The sequence below is a fragment of the Scyliorhinus torazame genome, chromosome 16 (genome assembly GCF_047496885.1).
Source record: "Scyliorhinus torazame isolate Kashiwa2021f chromosome 16, sScyTor2.1, whole genome shotgun sequence".
Taxonomy (NCBI): domain Eukaryota; kingdom Metazoa; phylum Chordata; class Chondrichthyes; order Carcharhiniformes; family Scyliorhinidae; genus Scyliorhinus; species Scyliorhinus torazame.
This window is the reverse complement of record NC_092722.1, coordinates 10,579,661-10,599,741: the sequence shown is the minus strand read 5'-3', so window position 1 is coordinate 10,599,741 and position 20,081 is coordinate 10,579,661. Positions and strand designations below refer to the sequence as shown.

Here is a 20,081-nt window from a genome sequence, read left to right as displayed (position 1 = left end):
ATGGGAAATAAATTCTGGCCTATCCTTGCAATCCTGTATTCTCATGAACGTATAATAAATAAATAGATGTCCATTTATAATGATCACGCAGGACAACTCATTGCAGACATACATTGCAACAAAGTCCTGACTGAGTAGGTTTTTTTTTGGGGAAAAAAAGCATAATTAGGGCAGCACGGTGGCGCAGTGGGTTCGCACTGCTGCCTCACGGCGCCAAGGTCCCAGGTTCGATCCCGGCCCCAGGTCACTGTCCGTGTGGAGTTTGCACATTCTCCCCGTGCCTGCGTGGGTTTCGCCCCCACAACCCAAAGATGTGCAGGGTAGGTGGATTGGCCGCGCTAAATTGCCCCTTAATTGGAAAAAATTGAATTGGGCAATCTACATTTATTTTTAAAAAGCATAATTAACATTTTAGTGAACCCTGCCCTCATTAAAATACATTTACATAAAATCGCATGGAATAGGAAGTGGTTATAGATGGCAGCAACTAAATATGGTCCAGCTAAAAATGTAACTTTGCCAGAATGCAATTGGACAAATCGGCATTATGTCTTACGACCAAAGGAAATCTTCCCCCAAGTTCCCATAACATTAAATGCATGAAAAGACTGAGAGGGAGAGACTAGTTAACCAATGAGGGTGTGGGCCATTAGCTTAGTGATAACTCCCAACTCTGAATGGGAAAGGTAATGGTTTGAGCCCCACTCCAAACAGGCAAGCAAGCGGAGGCTGGAGTATGGTTTGACAATACTGAGTGAGCATCAAAGGAACAGTCGCCTCTGGACAAAATGGCCGCAAGCTCAGTGGTTGCATTGCCAACTCCGAGTCAGGGTCTGAGTCCCTCACCACACAGTCTGGGTCAGTGGAGGCCAGAACATCACCTCGGAATACTGGGTCCACAGAGAGATTGGCACAGATATCCCTCCTATGGTAAAGGGTAAGTGTGGCTCTAGACTAGGATACAGTCCACTGGCGGGGACAATGGCTAACATTGTGCAGTGAGGCATCATGGTAAAAGAGGCTAACAGATTTGTGTGGGAGTAAACTGCAACTCAGCAGGATGAATTTTGTGGGAACAGACAGGACAACTTGTAGCTAGACAACACTTTGTTTTGAAACAGCGAAAACAAGGCTCGCCTAGGACGAATGAGACCCATGTGCTACAGGATTGTTTATACGAATAAACTATAAACTAACAACTTAAACCTTATAAAAGCAGGGATTTTTGAGATTTCAGCAGTGATAACCCTGGGATCAACATTTGGAACGTTTGGAGTTTGGAAACTCACAGCGTATACTCTCCAGAGCGAGCTTGGCCGAGTTCTCTCGGGTAGTATTTTGAGTTCAAGTTGTGAGTCTTGAAACTTATGTAACTGTTAAGGGGCTGGTTAGCGGTGACATACTTAAGTGTGTCTAACTGCGCACTTAAATATGCAAATTTAGGTCCTGCCCATTGTGGGCGGGATCCAGATCGCGACGTCTCGCGAGATCCCATTAGATCATGCGAGGCGTGGCGAGCTGGGTGCAATGCGGCCGTTAGATCGCGCCCTATATTTCTAACCCATTCTGACACAATTCAACCAAGTACAGTATCGACTTACTCCAAAACTCACAGGAGCAACTTTTAGAATATCAGGATGACTTTCTCTCCCACCTACATCAGCAGTCCTTCTAGCTTTCCCAAGTATGATTTAGCATTGCATGATATAGTCTGGCTCAAGCTTCCTAAATTCATAGCACAGACTGCAAATGATTGGGCTTAACTCTTAAAAGCAGAATAAGAGAGGTTTAAATGACATCCTACCTCAAGAAATGGGAAAACAAGACCCACGGTGAAGTTGGACAGCCAATGAACAGATCCTGCCACCATGAAGGCAGCTGGCCTGGAAGACTGACGAAACATTTCTGTTGTAATCACGTATGGAATGGGGCCTTGTATTGAGAAAAAAAAAGAGCTCAGTTAGTTACAATATCAGGCTGTCAGAAAAGATCTTTTAAAATTAATCTCATCTCCATCTCATCGTGTTTATCTATGTTTGAATATGCTTTCTTCAACCTCATCGCCACACGGTCCATTCTCCGGCTGATGCTGTACCTCTGATCAGCGAGAGAAAATGGGTAGAGGTTGCCCTAACATCTTCCCTTCCTCCTTGTGGCAAATGGTCATGTTTTAGTTTTGTGCCTCTGGCACGCAGCTAAGCTTCACTCAAGAACCCACATTGTGTAGAATCATGGATGTAAACTCTAGTTCTGATTTTTTAAAAAACTAATTGGACATGGGCGTAAAGGAGTATTGTATTATCATCCAATTTTTCCATGTTTAGTCAATGTTTTTTCTTCTCGTTAAAACTAATTTCCGGTCCTGTGACTGATCCTCCACATTCTATTTAAAAGAAGAAAAGGCTACGGGGCGGGATTCTCCGATCGCTGACGGCGAAACCGCGTTTGGCGATCGGCCGGTGAATCAAAGTTCGCGCCGAAATCGGGGAATGCGCCGCTTTCACGATTCTCCACCCCCTCCCAAGGGTACTCTAGGAGTACGCCGCATCGGCGGCCTCAGGACGTAGCCAGGCGCCCGCCCCGCCCTCGACTGGCCAAAGTCCCGACAGTGTGGATCTAACCTGGTCCAGCCGGTCGGGATACCCGGGTGGTGGCTGCGGACTCAGCCCGCGGCTGCCCTGGTCGGGGTCGGGCCGATCGCAGGCCACTGGGGAATATAGCTGGCCTTATAGGCGGCCGGGGAATGTTTGTGGCGGGCGTTGAGGGTCGGGCGCGCGGCCGATCGGGGGGTTTCATTTTTGAGTCCAGCTCCACGGTCCGAGTCGGCCATGGAGCACGGCGTGGCCGCTGGAGGCCACTGCCGTGCGCATGCGCGGCCTCTGACCCAGAAGTGCGGGGATCCGTATCTGCAGCAAAAGCTGCTGGATCTACACCGGGTCTCTGCTAGCCCCCTGCAGGGCTAGGAATTTGTGTCCCTTTCATGACAGTTTTTCTGGTGTGCAACTCCACCGGTTTGACGCTGGCATGGGGACATAGTCCCAATAATGGAGAGTCCAGCCGATGGTACTGGGGGACTTTATAATTGTTCTGAGGTGTCATGCAACCTACCTCTTTAGCAGAGGAAGCAAGTCAATAGCCAGAGTACTACTGCTCTCGACTTTTGAGTAGGCCCCAATTACAAATCTTTTTTTTTAAATGTAGCGTATCCAATTCTTATTTTACCAATTAAGGGGCAATTTAGTGTGGTCAATTCACTTACCCTGCACATCTTCTTGGGTTATGGGGGTGAGACCCACTCAGACACGGGGAGAATGCACAAACTCCACACAGACAATCACCCGAGGCGGAAATTGAACCCGGGTCTTTGGCGCTGCGAGGCAGCAGTGTTAACCACTGTGCCACCGTGCTGCCCTTCACTTCATGGCACAGCAAGCAAAGCAACAACACTGCCCTTGGATTATCACATATTCCCTGATAGGCAGGGGTGGGAGCAGGAAACAGCTGGAGTGCCGAGGGAAACAAAATAAATAAATTACCCTCTGAAATGTGCATAGAAAAGACTTGAAGAATGTTCTGGCTCCGGATTGCTTCCAGGAGTGAATCCATTGATGGTTAATGAGTAATGCTTTGGCCCCCTTATTAGTGAGAGGTGTTGAAGACTCAAGTTCCTTTCAGTCTGCATTTGAAGCTGCTCAGCAGGTTTCCAGCTCCTCCCCCAGGATTTATCCATGATGTGTGCACCCTCCTGACTGATGCCATCAATCACATGAACCACTGAGACCTCAACATAATCTTTATATCTATGTACCAACTTTAGCTTTCCCAAAATACTTTGCAGTCAATTTGTAAATAGGACTGTGCAGACAGTTTGATGTTCACTAGATAAATAGAATGGAGGTTATCTTTCGTGACGTTTTATTTCATCCATCGACAATGGGACCTCCATTTCACCCTATGTGGCATCCAACTGTTCCTTTAATAATTTCCATTTCCCACATGACGGGGGCCCGGATGAGCAGATTCTTCGGGCTGGAGGACAAGTGTGCTCGATGCGCCGGAGGGCCGGCTAACCATGTACACATGTTCTGGTCGTGCCCTAAACTCAGGGGGTATTGGCAGGGATTCGCAGCTGTCATGTTCCGGGTGTTGAAAACTGGGGCGGTAATGAGCCCGGAGGTGCAATCTTTGGGGTTTCGGAGGACCCGGGAGTCCAGGAAGAGAGAGAGGCCGGCATTCTGGCCTTTGCTTCCCTGGTAGCCCGGCGCCGAATACTGTTAGCATGGAAGGACTCAAAGCCCCCGAGGGCTGAGGTATGGCTATCGGACATGGCGAGCTTTCTTGGCCTAGAGAAAGTCAAGTTCACCTTGAGAGTTTCGCTACTAGGGTTCGTCCGAAGGTGGCAGCCATTTATTGACTTCTTTGCAGAGGAGTAAGCGTCAGCGGGGGGCGGGGGTGTGTGCTAGGGTAGAGTAGAGTAGGGGGATATTGAGGCAGGTCTGTGCGTGAACAGAGCCGTGGTTTGCTCTATGTTTAATTTGTGTCGTGACTTCTTTTTTTGTACTGTACAATGTCACTTTTTCTATATGCCTAAAATACCTCAATAAAATTGTATAATTTCCATTTCCCTACCCTCTGAACAGGTTCTCTCCATGTGTTGATCACTCATTGACCTGCTGTGAGAGAGGCCTTTAGTTAATGCCATTGGGTCTTTGATGTTCACCTAGAAAAGCAGAGATGGCCTCTGTTTACTGCTCTACCTCAAAGGTGGCCTCTCCAACATCCCACTTTGGAATTCTCAGCCTAAATTAGGTTGGCAAGTGTTGCTGAGGCTTCTGCGATGATAGGTAGACTATCATCTGTATATAATATGAGTAGATTATCATCCCCTTTATGTGTATTCTAAGTTTTACTGTTGTAGTTCTAGCATCCCGACCAGCAGGTGGTGTAAGTATGCAGGCACGTGACCCGGATGCATCATGTGTTCCAGAATAAGGGGTTAGTAAGGAGTTGATAGCAGTCGCCTATTAAAGTAGCTTTGTAAAGTGTAAGTTAGTGTTAGACTATTATTTCCATCTGGATTAATCTTCGACATTATAGTAATCCTTTACAGTAGAGTTGGTAATAAATATTTTTGTTGTAAAACAAGACCAATGTTCTTTTGTTAACACTACCACATCGATTCAACATCAGCATAATCAAAGAACATTACAGCTTACAATTCTGGCTCTCTGACTCAGAAGTGAAAGTGCTATCTCTTGGGTAGTGACTTTTAAAGGCAGAATTGAAGACGAGGAGAGAACATTGGGGGCTAGATGGTTCAAGTTGAAGAAAAGACCAATACAGACTTAAAAACCTCGAACCATAGAGAAATTTATAGCTCAGACCATGGTGTCCATGCTGATGTAAAAAGAGCTACTCACTCTAATCCCACCTTCTGACTCTAGGTCCGTAGCACTGTAAGTTACTACACATCAAATGCACGGTTTGTTATTCATCGCTCTTTCAGTCAAATGACCTATTCACTATTGTGCCATTCTACAATTCCACCTGTAATTCTTCTACCTTTAGCATACAGCTTTCTACGCTGGCTAGACCACATGCAGACTGGGTGAGTGCTTTATTGAAAACCTCCATTCAGTCCACAAGTATGTCCCTGAGCTTCCTGTCACCTGCCAGTTTAATTCTCTCCCCAGTCCCACTCTGACCTCAATCTCCAAAGTTGTTCCGATGAAACTCATAACAAAATAAAGTAACTGCACCTCATCCTTACACTTGGCATTTTTTAGCCCTCCGGCATTCATATTTAGTTTAGAGTTTCAATGGACTGACCTCATTAACACTACACCCTGTCTGCTTCATCCGATGCCAGTGCTTATGTAGTTACATTGTATATGTTGTGTTGCCCTATTATGTATTTTCTTTTATTCCCTTTTCTTCTCATGTACTTAATAATCTGTTAAGCTGCTCGCAGAAAAATACTTTTCACTGTACCTCAGTACACGTGACAATAAACAAATCCAATCCAATCCAATAATTGCTCAAATTTAATTTTGGACATTTTGCAACTATTTACACCTTCTCTGAGTCCATCTTTTGTCCATATTTTCCCATTATTTCCCCCCACCTAAGCACGTGCACAGTCAGTCCTTTTGTCATTTCATCTCCAATACACTTCATTGAACCACCTAATATGTAGCCCATTGCCTTTGCTGCTGTCTTCGCAGGTGCCATCTGACCCTCTGTGATCTTATTCAAGTGTTTTCTTTTTCCATTTCTATGATTCATTGTTTGGCCATGGCTCTGTTTTCCTCCCGCAGATTCCAATGTTCCTCTCACATGGAATCAGTAACGCTTTATAAAGGGGATTTCAGATGTGAACAATGTGATACCATATTTGGGTAATGCGTCAACCACAAACTGCACAAGTGAGAAGCTCATGTTCAGTCAGGTCCATGAGTTATAAATACTACTCACCAGCCTTGAGGGTTCTATTTACAGAGTGTGATTGCGAAGCAATATAAATGCTTCCATTATAAGATGCGCAGGACAAATGCATTTTTTAAGCTTTAGTGTGGGGATCGAATTTAGCAGTTGTCCAACACAATTCTACAGTGTGGCACCATTCTCTTGCCTCTGGACTGGAAGGATATATATGCATTCAGGTCTCACACTAGAATTTAAGGACACATTAGGCAGATTTTATTGGCTGTAGCAGTGGCCCTTCCTGCTGGCTGTAAGGTTGGAGGCAACCACAACACAGCCATTTCCAGGATCCCAGATGGAACTCAATAGCAATCAGGAAGTTAACTCCTTGCCGCCACTACTGCGCACCCTTTAAGAGTGGTGATCCTGTCTCCATGATGTGCCGGTCAATTAGAGGGCTGGACGCCCTTCTGCTACAGCAGCACCACAGGGTGGGGGTGTCCACTGCTAGGACGGCAGCAGGTCCCCGGTCCGGAGTGCTCCAGGACCACACCAAGAGCTACGCAGAGCTGGGGGAATGGAAGGCAGTTGAGTGGGACGGACTCGCCAAAGCCAGCCAGGTGGATTCTAGAGGTGAAGTCAATGTGGAGTTCGGTGTTACAGCGAATGTGGCCCTTGCCACGGGTGAGGGGCACAGGGTGCTCAATCAGGAGGGCCCAGTACACAACTCATTGGCACACTGCCAAAGCATACATGGTGTTCTCCCCAATTGGCATTTGGTCACCCCTCCACTGACAAAATACAGAAGCAGGGGGTTAAGGCCCTTAAGTATTCATTAATTGGCCACTTATGGGTCTATATTGGCTAGGGCCGGGAAGTCCAATTCCGACCTTCCTCTCCCCTGATTTAATCACGGGGGATTAGTGAAGCGGATGGGTCTCCCCACGCTGTGCCCTCCCACATAATTATACTGCGCTCCGCATCTCCCAGCCCACTCCCGAGGAGGGTGGGCAATAAAGTCCGCCCAATAAATGCAGTACTGAGTGAATGCCACGTTGTTGGAGATGCTAGCACTGAAAATCTGCAATCGTGTCCTCCCATTGTAATGGTGGCTGGCCGGTACCTGTACACATTGACCTAGCGGTAAGCTGGACAACCGGCCTTGCCACTGGGGCTCCCGCTAGCTGGGTGTAAAGTTAAGAAGTTGACAATGAAGGGGAGCCACTGTGGAAGAGAACCAGAGGAGCGATTTGGGTCCTTAAATGTTGTCCCTCTGTTGGTAACGCTCCAGGCCACAGCTCACTTTGCAACCAGTTGGGCAAGGAAAGTGGCCATTTTGATTTTGGTGGATTCCACTTCTTCGACCTGGAAGGGCCGCACCTCTGCCCCCGACAGGGTTACAGAACGCTGAGGCAGGGTGTGAGCAGAACTGATGGAAATTCTGCTCCATTCTGTCATCACCCCAACCCCATCTCGTTCTCTGATCTAAAATGCAGGAGAACTTTGGAAGGACCTGCTTACTCTTCATCCTGTTCCCCCTCCCTCCAACCCCACCCAGAAAACTGCAGCACATCTTAAAAATTGGAGGGGGGGGGGGGGGGCGGCAGGACAGTGACTCCGCCCAGGTCCAAATCTTATTCCCCCTGGGGACCTGGCCAACATTCCACCCTCTCTCAAAAACAGGTGAGGTGATTATTTATTGGCTGTTTGTAGGAATTTCAGAATGGAGTCTAGTTAGCCACCGAGGCCGCAATTCTTTTTAAATGACCAGGGGAATGTTCTGGGGTGTGAGTTTAGATAAATTGACATTCTTTTAATGGCAGTGCAGTGACGGGTTCCTCTATGAAAATCGGTGTCATATCACTTTTGGGGTCGCTGTTGCTCCATGCACGGCGGCAGTATGGCCTAATTTACTTGTAAAATCCAATTTAAATTCAACCACACCAAATCAAGTTCAACATGATGGCTTGTGAAACGCAGCCTAAGTACAACACTTCCTAATGAAAAGGAGAATGAGAAATACTAAACAAAGTAAATAAATGAATAGTTATTGCACTTACTGGGCCCGATTGCATGTCCAATAACATAAATGATTATGCAGGTTATGCATAGATAAGGCATCCAGTCAACTTTATCCTGAGGGGGAAAAAACAGCCTTTTAATGAGTTTTAATCTCTTTCTTCACTTTAATTCATTCGAATTGCATCACTTTGCCACCAAATAGGTTCATCGAACAAACAATCATTAAATGGCGGGTGGACTGATGAAGGATTAAATTTAGGCCCTCTCAGGCAGGGTTTTAAAATAATCCTGTGCACTGTTTTGGAAAGAGCCTTTTCATCAGGGAGGGAAATCTAAATGATTGAAGAAACAGTTGGATGCTACAGAGGGTGAAATGGAGGCCCCATTTTCGAAGTGGAGTCATTTCCAATGTTCCGGTCAACCTTTACCCCTCAATCATCACAAAAACAGATCATTGTCCCATCGCTGTCTTTGGGAGCTTGCTGTGCGTGAATTGGCTGTGGCATTTGCCCCAATGCAACAGTGACTGTATTTTGAAACTACTTAACTGGGTGTAGAGTGGCCTGGGACATCCTGAGGATGGGAAAGGCCCCATATAAATGCAAACCTGACTTTATTTCTTTTCCACAGCAATGACGCTAGAGATGTGGGGTATCAGTGAGGTGGCCCAAATGCTATTCCCAGGCTGTGTACCATTCACACTGGGAGGCATATTTCACGAACTCAATCAGGAATTCTCCCATTGTAAGATCAAGTGGTAGGGGGAATGAAGGGGCTGGGACCCTTTCAGACAACAGGTACTGGGAGGGGGAGGGGGGGGGGGGTGTTGGGAGGGGGGGGGGGGGGGGTCACTACATTTAAATACCCCATTCCAAAATTGAGATAAGCTGTTTTTCCCTTCATATTATCAGTCTTGCTCTATGGCCTACATATGACTTGAAGGGAACAGTTGCTCAAGGCTGCATTTTAGCTGGCCACAACATAAATGTTTATGGTGCAAGGGTGTGGGGGGGGGCACAATAAATAGGGTGGCTGCTCCACCACCTTCCCACGCAACCCCAAGCTCACCCCCATTATATGGGGGGGGGGGGGGGGCAGGCACTGAGATCGGCAGCCCACCTGCCATATTTTAATAGGTAACCAAGGGTCAATTAGACTTGTTAACGCTGATGGGGGCACAGAATTGTTACGTCGCAGAAGGAGGCTATTTGGCTCATTCTCCAATGAGCACCAGTTCTCCAAACTTGGGCCATTCCCCTGCCTTTTCCCCTGAACCTCTGCATATTGTTTCTATTCAAATAATCACCCAAATGCCCTCTGGTATGCCTCGATTGAACCTGTCTCTACCGCAGCCAAGGCCGGGTATTCCCAACCTGAACCATTCATTGTGTGAAAAAGTATTTTTCTCACATCACTCTTGTTTGTTTTGCAAATCACTTTAAATCTTTGCCCTCACTTTCTTGAACCTTCTCCGAGTGGGAACAATGCTTCTGGCCATGTTTGGCGTGGACAGTCGGGGGGAGCAGACAGACTGATTTTTTCATAATCTCTCAAAGGGCAAGGAGGAAGAGGGAGTGGGTTCTGTCGTCCAGATCTGCACTTGCCAATCTGGGGGGGCAGGCCCTCTAAGATACAGCCGTACTGTAAGGCATTTTGTTATGTCTTGTATTTCTGTTTGTAAGGACAAGGTAACCTAGTTGTGATGTGGACCAGCACGTGGGGCTCAGAAAGTGGGAGCAGCCGCGATTGAAGAGGAGAATGGGGCGAAGGGAGGAGAATTTTCACCAAAGACATTGGGTGGAATTCTCTATCCCAGAGTCGAAGTGCACTCACCAACGACGACTCAGGACTGGTCCCCACTGGTGTTAGGAATGCTCCCGACATGCAGTTCCATGGCACTTGGAAAATGTTTTTTGGGGAAATTGGGTTTTCCGTACCATTCTATGGGATGCCCAGATCCGCACGGCAACTGAGAGGGGCGAGACCGAGGGATGGATTCTCCATTGTCCGACGCCGGCGCATGGGTTGCCGATCAGGCCGAGAATAGAGCGTTGAAGGAAAAACGGGTTTGGTTACGAGCGTCAAACCCTCTGCGATGCTCCGATCTCTCACCTGTGGCCTTCCCACAGCGTGCTACCCCCCCCCCCCATGTCGTCAGGAAGATGCAAATCATCGATTTCACTACTCCACCCCCCCCCCCCCCCCCCAACCACCCCTCCCGTGCTGTCTGATGGGGAGGCTGGGGGCTGGGTCAATGGGGGGTCAGGTCACGCTCAGGCGTGAGGAGATGACCTGTTATTCCCATGGTGGTGGGGGCTGGGGCGCCCAGTGAGGGCGAGATTCAGATCACGACGTCTCACGGGATCCCGTTTGATCTCGCGAGGCGTTCTGAGCGTCACAAATCTCACGAGAGGCCGCTCAAGATTTAACGGCCTTGTGGTATCACCGAAGGGGCCATGCGACCGTGCCCACCATGGTCTCGAAAGTTCCTTCAAAATACCCAGAAAAGTCTCTTCCTGCCTCCCCCATTTTCTGTCGCTTGCCACAGAAGGCACGAGTAATAAAAGGGTACGGGCAACCCCCCCAGTGGGAAATTCACCGGGTGGGCTTTGGTGCAAGTTTGCCCGAGTGTGACACAATGGACCCCCAAGTGAGTCAAGGGGGTCAGTGCCAACCACACCCCACCCCTACCCACTGAGAGGATCTTTTCATGGCATTGTCTGTCTTCCACCAGCCCTATCACTATTGTGCCTTGTCCTTCAGTGGATGTAGGAGTCTTGGCCTGATATTCGGGCCTCTTCTGGCTCCTTTGTCAATTTAACCACTTCAACAGCATTCCAGCCAACTCGGAGAGTGGGTGGAGGAGGGGGTGGAAATCTGTCTCAGAATGGGGCGATTATCGTAAAGCAGCTACCAATTGATTTTTGTAACAGTGAAAGGTGAGAGCCTGTAATACTGATGCATTTATTTCTTTAAGAGGAATGAGTGAGCAATGCCACAGGAAAGCAACAAAACTATGTATAAAACTCATGTTATAAATAAATGAGTGGAATATGTTCATACAATATGAATGATCGCTCTCATGGCGTGAGATGAATTATGAATAAGCCAATTGTACTTTATTCGAGCACTTGTGGCTACTGAGCAAACATCGAGAGCACACGACAACTGGAATAAGAGAATGATTGAAAGGGGATTTCAGGCACATGTGTTTCAGGTCCCATTATTTGCAATAGTAAATGAGGTGGCCTTCACAGCCGGCTGACAAATCAAACACTGAAAAATAAAATAGAACACAGAAGCAGTGACATAAAATCAAAAAAGTGTTTTGAATGACAGCACGGCCAGAATTTCATGTTGCCCGGCTGGGCGCGTGCCAACACAGAATTGAGAGAAGGCATTGAAAAATGAAAATCGCTTATTGTCACAAGTAGGCTTCAATGAAGTTACTGTGAAAAGCCACTAGTCGCCACATTCCGGCACCTGTTCGGGGAGGCTGGTACGGGAATTGAACCGTGCTGCTGGCCTGTCTTGGTCTGCTTTAAAAGCCAGCGATTTAGCCCCCAGTGTGCTAAACCAGCCCCAGAACATGCATTGGGTGCATGTTCTGACGCCATCGCGCACTGGTGCACTATTTTGGGTGGCGGGCACGTGCAAGAGTCGGAAGCGCGCCTGCCGACCATTAGACAGGTAATGTGCCTCATTAAGGAGCCACGGCACACAATTGGATGGGGCCCTGTTGGCGGGCGGGCTGACTGGCAAGGTGACCTTTACGTTTTAACCTCGATCCGGGGCAGGATGAACTGTCCGGGCTGCAATCAAATTGAAAAGGTTCCTGGGGGACCAAGTTTTGTGTTTGAATGTGCTGGCTAGACGGCTCTTTGCACAGTTTTCCCATCGCAATGTATTTTTTTTACAGTCTTGCAACAGCCCGGCAGTAGCTGTCCCCCCCTGAGGGGGCAGACCTAAAACGCCACCCCGCACCCTCCCTTTTGCCAATGCATCGTATTTATCGTATGTTCAATGTTTTTTCATGTCAGGAACGATCTGTCTGGACTGTACGCAGAACAATACTTTTCACTGTACCTCGGTACACGTGACAATAAATCCAAATCTAAATCCTCCCTGGCAGTGCTCAGCCTTTCCCAGTCCCGTTAATCGGCCAGAGTGAAATCTCCTTCGAAGGCAGACGGTGGCCGGAACTGCGTTTTGCACCTGCTTCGTGTGCCCGACGGATGAAAAATCAAAGCCCACGAGATGTCGGGGAACAAGCGCATCACTTTCGCATGAAATACCTTTGTTCATCATTTTAGCGGCTGTTAGCCCATAAAAATAAACGGCTGCCTTGGCCAACACGAAAGAATCGCACCTGCAGTAACCGCTGGTCTGCTCTTATTGCGCAGAGTAACTTCAAGGTCATTGGCTCCCGTGAGACATGTCAACAGCTACCTGTTGTCCTGCACGCTTGCTGCGGGGAATGTGCGTGAAGGTGTTTCACAGAGGAAGTGGCGTTCTACAAACCTGAAGGTTTAGACTCATCGTTAAAACTGCACATGAAATGCAGCAAATCGCAAACCCAACCAGGAGAAGTATCCTTCGTCCAACAGCTTCTACTATAGAAACCTACAGAACACAAAGTGACAGCTTTGAGCTCAGCGCCTTGAGTCATATCCAACTCTAAAAATGTCTGGTAAAGACAACCTTATCCAGACTTACTGCTGCTATGGTCATGAACACATTGACTGCTCCTGTCCCAACAGTGACGTACTGAATGTCATTTTCCTTCACCCCTGCTGATCGATATATGCTGTCGGCATAATAATATATCTGCAAACAGCAATCGTCACAGTGAATGAAGAGCAATTGCTAACGCAGGTTTTTCAGTCTTGTTAGAAGATTGGCTGCTGCTATTCTTCCTGTCATTCTGAGTTACCGATACAGAATTTAGATTCAAGATCTGCATGCATCCTCGAGAACGCGGCAGATTTTAAAGACACCTTTGCAAGGTCGGATGGAGGTGGAGCCCAGCCAGAGTCGCTGGAGTTTATGCCTCCCACCCTCAGCTAAGGAGACGTCCCTCTGGCCGGGAATTTCGCCGGCAAGCTGAAACGGGGGGGGGGGGGGGGGGGGCCTGGTTAGAAGCATTCACTCAGAGGGATTTTCCCCGGAGCGGCCAATTAATGGTCCAAATCCGGGCTCACTGTCCAATTAAGGATGGGTGGTGGACTCTTGAAAATGAGGGACCAATCCTGAGGCCTTAATCAAACTTATCTAACCGGCATTAATTTAACACCACCCACTAACCTGAAAAGACACCATTTAACACAGGATTAACAAATGGAGGCCTGATTTTGGATTGAAAGCAGCAGCAGTTAAGTGAGGGAGAGGTCATTTCAAAATGGAGGCACCCATTCTCGTTTGATTTTAAAATTTAAAATAAAAAATGTCTTCACTATCTGTAGGATTGACCTTTGCAAATCTCTGCTGCCCGCCTCGTTCGCACGTAATCCTTGTGCTCACTGACGTACGTTGGCTCCTCATCCAGCAAGTTGAAATTCTCAATCTTGTTTTCAGGTCCCTCGAGGCTTTGTCCCTCCCAATCTCTGTAACCTCCGCCAGGCTTAAAACCCTTTGAGATATCTTTTCCCCTTCAATCTTGGCCTCCTGCGCAACCCCGATTTTAATCATAGAATTTACAGTGCAGAAGGAGGCCATTCGGCCCATCGAGCCTGCACCGGCACCTGGAAAGAGCACCCTCCCCAAGGTCAACACCTCCACCCTATCCCCATAACCCAGTAACCCCACCCAACACTAAGGGCACTTTTGGACACTAAGGGCAATTTATCACGACCAATCCACCCAACCTGCACATCTTTGGACTGTGGGAGGAAACCGGAGCACCTGGAGGAAACCCACACACACACGGGGAGGATGTGCAGACTCCGCACAGACAGTGGCCCACAGGAATCGAACCTGGGACCCTGGAGCTGTGAAGCAATTGTGCTATCCACAATGCTACCGTGCTGCCCACATTGGCATAGGCAGCTGTGCCTTCAACTACTAGGCCCAAGGCTCTGGAACTCCCTCCCGAAGCCTCTTTCCCTCTCCCCTTTTCTTCCGTTAAGATGCTTCTTAAAGCCTATCACTTGAACCAAACATTTGTTCCTCTGTGCGACACTCTTCCTCATGTGACTCAGTATCAATTTTCATTTGTTAATGCTCCTGTGAAGCATTTTGGATAGTTCCACAGCTTCAATGGGGCGAAATAAATGCAAGTTGGTGTTGTGGTTACAAAAATGCAAACTCTTTCTTTTCATCCACTTCCTGCATCCATAAGCACTTTGGTTTCAATACTTACTGCATTGACTCCAGAAAGCTGCTGACCCATATTCAGAACAATGATGGATAACAGTTGCCATCTCAGTGACCTGAATGAGAAGAGATGCATCACTGACACGTGGCCTTCTGCCTTCTCTGACTCATCCTCCAAGCGCATTTCTTCTATTTCGTCATCCACGTCATCCCAGCCTCTTATCCGCCTTAAAGCTTGAACACAAATACATTTGAGCTCCACTATTTGTCATAACATTGCACTTTAACTATGTCAAGCTCGGAGTATACTGTTCAATTCTGGTCGCCACACTACCAGAAGGATGTGGAGGCTTTAGAGAGGGTGCAGAAGAGATTTACCAGGCAGGACGTTGCCTGGTATGGAGGGCATTAGCTATGAGGAGCGGTTGAATAAACTCGGTTTGTTCTCACTGGAACGACGGAGGTTGAGGGGCGACCTGATAGAGGTCTACAAAATTATGAGGGGTATAGACAGAGTGGATAGTCAGAGGCTTTTTCCCAGGGTAGAGGGGTCAATTACTAGGGGGCATAGGTTTAAGGTGTGAGGGGCAAGGTTTAGAGGAGATGTACGGGGCACGTTTTTTTACACAGAGGGTAGTGGGTGCCTGGAACTCACTGCCGGAGGAGGTGGTGGAAGCAGGGACGATAGTGACGTTTAAGGGGCATCTTGCAAATACATGAATAGGATGGGAATAGAGGGATACGGTCCCCGGAAGTGTAGAAGATTTTAATTTAGACGGGCAGCATGGTCGGCACAGGCTTGGCGGGCCGGAGGGCCTGTTCCTGTGCTGTACTTTTCTTTGTTCTTTGTTCTCGACGTTCACCCCAAGGGTGAGCTGGAATTGTTTGGGTCTGGAGTGGAGCTTGCCTCAGACAGGAGGCAGGAACATTAATCTGGGAGTAGTCGATGCCCGAGCAGGGGAGGGGTCGAAGAGGAATTTCCCCAAATTCTTCACACTAATTGTTCCGTGCTTTTTCCCGGCTCTGTTTTGGAATGATGCTGGGGATCTGGACGTTTATGTATTATTTGTTTATTTAAATTTTTTTTATTTATTTTAAATTTAGAGTACCCAATTATTTTTTCTCTAATTAAGGGGCAATTTAGCGTGGCCAATCCACCTAACCTGCACATCTTTGGGTTGTGGGGGTGAAACCCACGCAGACATGGGGAGAATGTGCAAACTCCACACGGACAGTGACCCAGGGCCGGGATTCGAACCCGGGACCTCAGCGCCGTAGTCCCAGTGCTAACCACTGTGCCACATGCCTCCTATGTTTATGTATTATGATGCACAAAGAATCCCTGTTTGTGCAAGGAAGGCTGGTTTGACAGAAGGGGTCTTTTCCTCTAAAGCTCTGGAAAATATTCCACAACTCTGTCAGCATCTGTGGAGAGAGAAACAGTGTGAAGGGGCGCGATTCAGCCATCGCGTTTTGCTCGAATGCAGAGCCGGCCGCAAAGGGTGAATCCCGCGAGAGGCCCAAATCAAGCCCCGCGCCGAGCACAGGGCCGATCGCGAGGCACCCGTCTCGCTCCGCCTGGCACAGTCTAGACCTTACCCTCACCAGGCCAGCTCCAGATCAGCATTAGGCCCATTTAAATACCCGGAACCACTTTCACACCAAGCCTGGGAATCAACAGCCGTGCCTGTGAGACCTCGAGCGGGCGGCGTTTAGCATTGGACCAGGCATGATGGTGCCTCGGGGTGGGGGGGTAGAGGGGGGGGGGATTCGCAGGCCATTAGAGACCCCTGGGAGGTTGGGGACAGGGTAGGTTGGCACCCTGCCACTCTCGCTGACACCCGGGAACCTTGGCAGAGCCATCCAGACAACCTGACAGTGCCACCCTGACAAGGTGCCTGGGTGCCAGGTTGGCAGTGCCAGGGTTGGGGCCCATTAGAGGAGGGGTGAGGGGGGTTGGCGTTCCAGGGGCCAGGAGAAGGTTGGGGGTGGCGGGGGTTGAAGGGGGTATGCCTAGAAAGTTGAAGGGAGGTTGGGGGCAGAGATTGGGGCAGCCGGTCAAAATGGCGCCCTGAACTGCAAGGAGCCAGGCCAGCTGGCGATCTGAGCTTGCCAGTGCAGAAAATCCATTCAAATGTGGCCTAGGCGAGGAGAAAGTCTCCAAGGCCCAAAGAACCAGCAAGGTATCGGCGGATGGAGGGGTCACTCTCGCTGCAGCCACCAAGGAACACCCCGCCAGACGCGCGGAAAAGCGGACTTTGCTTCATTTCTGCTGAAACGCAGCCAACATTTCGAGTCCAAAATAACTCTTGGGGCTTTGAAAACTACCCTGTCCCGTCCCCCAGTACAACCCGATGTGATTGAGCCCAAAGGAGGAAATCAGCTGGAAAGCTCAACATAATTTTAAATGCAAGTTGAAAGTGACACTGATTGAATGTTTACATTGTTGGTAGCGTTATGTCTTTGTTCCGCTCTGCCTCAGGGGGAGCAAGGTGCACAAGGTTCGGATTTTGCAGCTCTGATTCATTGGTCAGATAGTATCAAAGAGTAAAGTTCGATATTTTTAATGATGCCCTGTTTGCCAGTTACAATTGTCCAACACTCTCAGTCTCACAGCTGTCCAATAGGATCAGGGGCGAAATTCTCCGTTATCGGCGCAAAGTCCGCCGATCGGCGCCAAAAACGGCGCAAATCCGACCTTCAGCACGCCGCCCCAAACGTCGCAAAGTCTCCGGCCCGGAATGGGCTAGCAGCGACGTGACGGGATCCGCGCTTGCTCACGTGGTTCACGCCGTGCAGCGTCATACACGCCGCACGGCGTGACGGCTCATCAGGCCGCGCAGCTCCCCCCCACCCGACCGGAACACCCGACCGGAACACCCGACCGGATGGCCGCCCGCCGCTCAGCCCCGAGGTTCCAGTGACACGATGTGGAGGCGCTCCTGGACGCAGTGGAGCAGAGGAGGGAGGCCCTGTATCCCGGACACGGCCGCAGAGTTGCCCCACGCCACAGCCGGCGTCTGTGGAGGGAGGTGGCAGAGGCCGTCACCGCTGTGGCCCTGACACCACGGACAGGCACCCAGCGCCATAAGAAGGTGAACAACCTCGTCAGAGCAGGCAGGGTGAGCCTCCCCCCCTGCCCGACCCCCCCCCCCCCCCCCCCCAACAGGAGAAACGCGCACACAACACCAGGGAGCATGTGAGGACTGGAGGAGGACTCGCTGATGGGAGGCCACTGACTGAACACAAGGAAAGGGCCCTGGAACTGGCTGGCGGACCTGAGGACCGGGAGGTTGCTGATGCAGAGGTCGGGGGCCCACCAGCAAGTGAGCCGCCCACAGCCCGTCCCCATATCCCCCCCTCCCCCATATCACCTGATCACTGCCTGCGTGTCTAATCATGCATGCTTCATTGTGTATCGCAGGAGCAAACGTCGAGGCACCCATCTCCGCAGATGCAGACCGCCCGCAGGATGCCCCTCTGAGGCCACGGGAGACGGAGAGACCCGGACCCTCCGGCATGCGACGCCCGCAGGATGTCCCTTGGGGACCACTGGAGACGGAGAGACCCGGACCCTCCGGCATGCGACGCCCGCAGGATGTCCCTTGGAGACCACTGGAGACGGAGAGACCTGGAGCAACAGGGAGACGACACCCCCGTCACGTGCGGGTGCGACGATGCAGGCGTGTGCCACCCAGCGACGAGCGCGGCAGCCACAGGCCCCCGTCACAGCCGAGCCAGGACACCACTACCCAGGACACCACTACCCAGGACACCCCTACCCAGGACACCACTACCCAGGACACCCCTACCCAGGACACCACTACCCAGGACACCCCTACCCAGAACACCCCTACCCGGGACAGCACTGCCCAGGAAAACGAAATACCGGACAGTGACACAGATTGGATGGGTGGAGACGAGCCGCCACCCCAAAGTGCCATGGACTCAGAGTGGGACGAAGAGCACGACACAACGCCACTGCTGTCACCAACACCCTCCACCATCGCAGAAAAACCCACCTCGGTTGGGCACTTTAGTGATGAGGCGCCTGGTACACTGACTGGTGCGCACAACACAGCCGTCCCGGTACAGCAGGCGGAGGTAGGAGCAGCAGAGGGGCCGGGCGGTCGGAGGGCAGCCCAGCCCAAGCGAACATCTGCCGCCCAGATGGATCCCGTGTTCCTGGAGTTACCACACCCACACATAGATCCGATGCAACCACTGACACGGAGACGAGCGAAGAGGGTGACGGCCGGCTTGCGGCGGCTGCAGTCGCAGGTGGAGGAGTCCACCCGCGTCCAGGAGCTGGGAGTGGTGCCGGTCATGCGTGCCACCCAGGCTGACACCGCACGGGTGGCGTCCGCGGTGGAGGCAATGGGTGCGACGGTGTCAGACATGGGGAACGGTTTGCGAGGCCTGGGGCTTTCCGTGCAGGCGGCGTCTGTGGCCCAGGACATGGCTGCCCTCTCACAGGAGGCCATGAGCCAGCACCAGCGGCAGATGGCAGAGGCGCTCAACACCATGGCCCAGTCTCAACAGTCCATAGCCCAGTCTCAGCAGGCCATGGCCCAGTCTCAGCAGGTCATGGCCTAGTCTCTGCAGGTCATCGCTGAGGGCATCGGCGCCATTGCCCATGTGCGAGCCGGCGTCGCACAGTCACAGACAGGGATTGCCAACTCCCTGAGCTCCATGGCTGCAAACCTGCAGACCCCTGTCGATACCAGCACGGGCCTCCAGGACTGGCAGCGCCAGATGTCGGGGGGGCGTCGGATGGCCAGTCCGTTCGTAACCCCCACCCATGTAGAGGCCTGGGGGCCATCGGGCACCCCGACGGAGGGGGAGGTGCTGTGGTCCGTCCCGGGTCCCCCTGTAGGGGAGGTCCCGGAACACCACGACACCTCGGACTCCCCCCCTTCCGTCCCAGGTGCATCGGGTGGGCAACGGGCAGGACAGGCTGGCAGCTCGCCATCCCAGTCGCCCGGGCCGCAGCCTGGCCCATCTAGGCCAGGACGCCCCAGGAAACATCCGCCAAAGGGATCCAGTGTCAGAGGGCAGGAATCACAGGAGCCCACCTCCAGTTCTGCTGTACCGTCTGGGGAACCACGTAGACGTAGTCAAAGGCCCGTAAGGCCAAACAATTAGAAACTGAGTAAGTTGGCACGGGTGCAGGGCACAGATGAGTTTTAGGGGCTAGGGCACGTGCATGAACTCCGTTCGTTAGTAAAGTCAAGTTACACCTACAGAAGCTGCCTTTGTGCTCTGTCCAAAGCGTGCGAGGGTGTCATGTACGTTGAGCGCAAGTGTGTGTGTGAGGGGTGGTC

At 50.6% G+C, this 20,081-nt stretch overlaps 1 protein-coding gene across 1 annotated transcript in view; it reads right to left on the bottom strand.

Annotated features, from left to right (window-relative positions):
• The window catches only part of slc2a5 (solute carrier family 2 member 5), a 57,991-nt gene that overhangs the window by 1,842 nt on the left and 36,068 nt on the right, over positions 1-20,081 (bottom strand). The window contains 5 exon segments of the mRNA XM_072477925.1: positions 1,805-1,932; positions 8,484-8,559; positions 12,967-13,068; positions 13,162-13,272; positions 14,804-15,013. Of these exon segments, the coding sequence (XP_072334026.1) occupies positions 1,805-1,932; positions 8,484-8,559; positions 12,967-13,068; positions 13,162-13,272; positions 14,804-15,013 (627 nt within the window).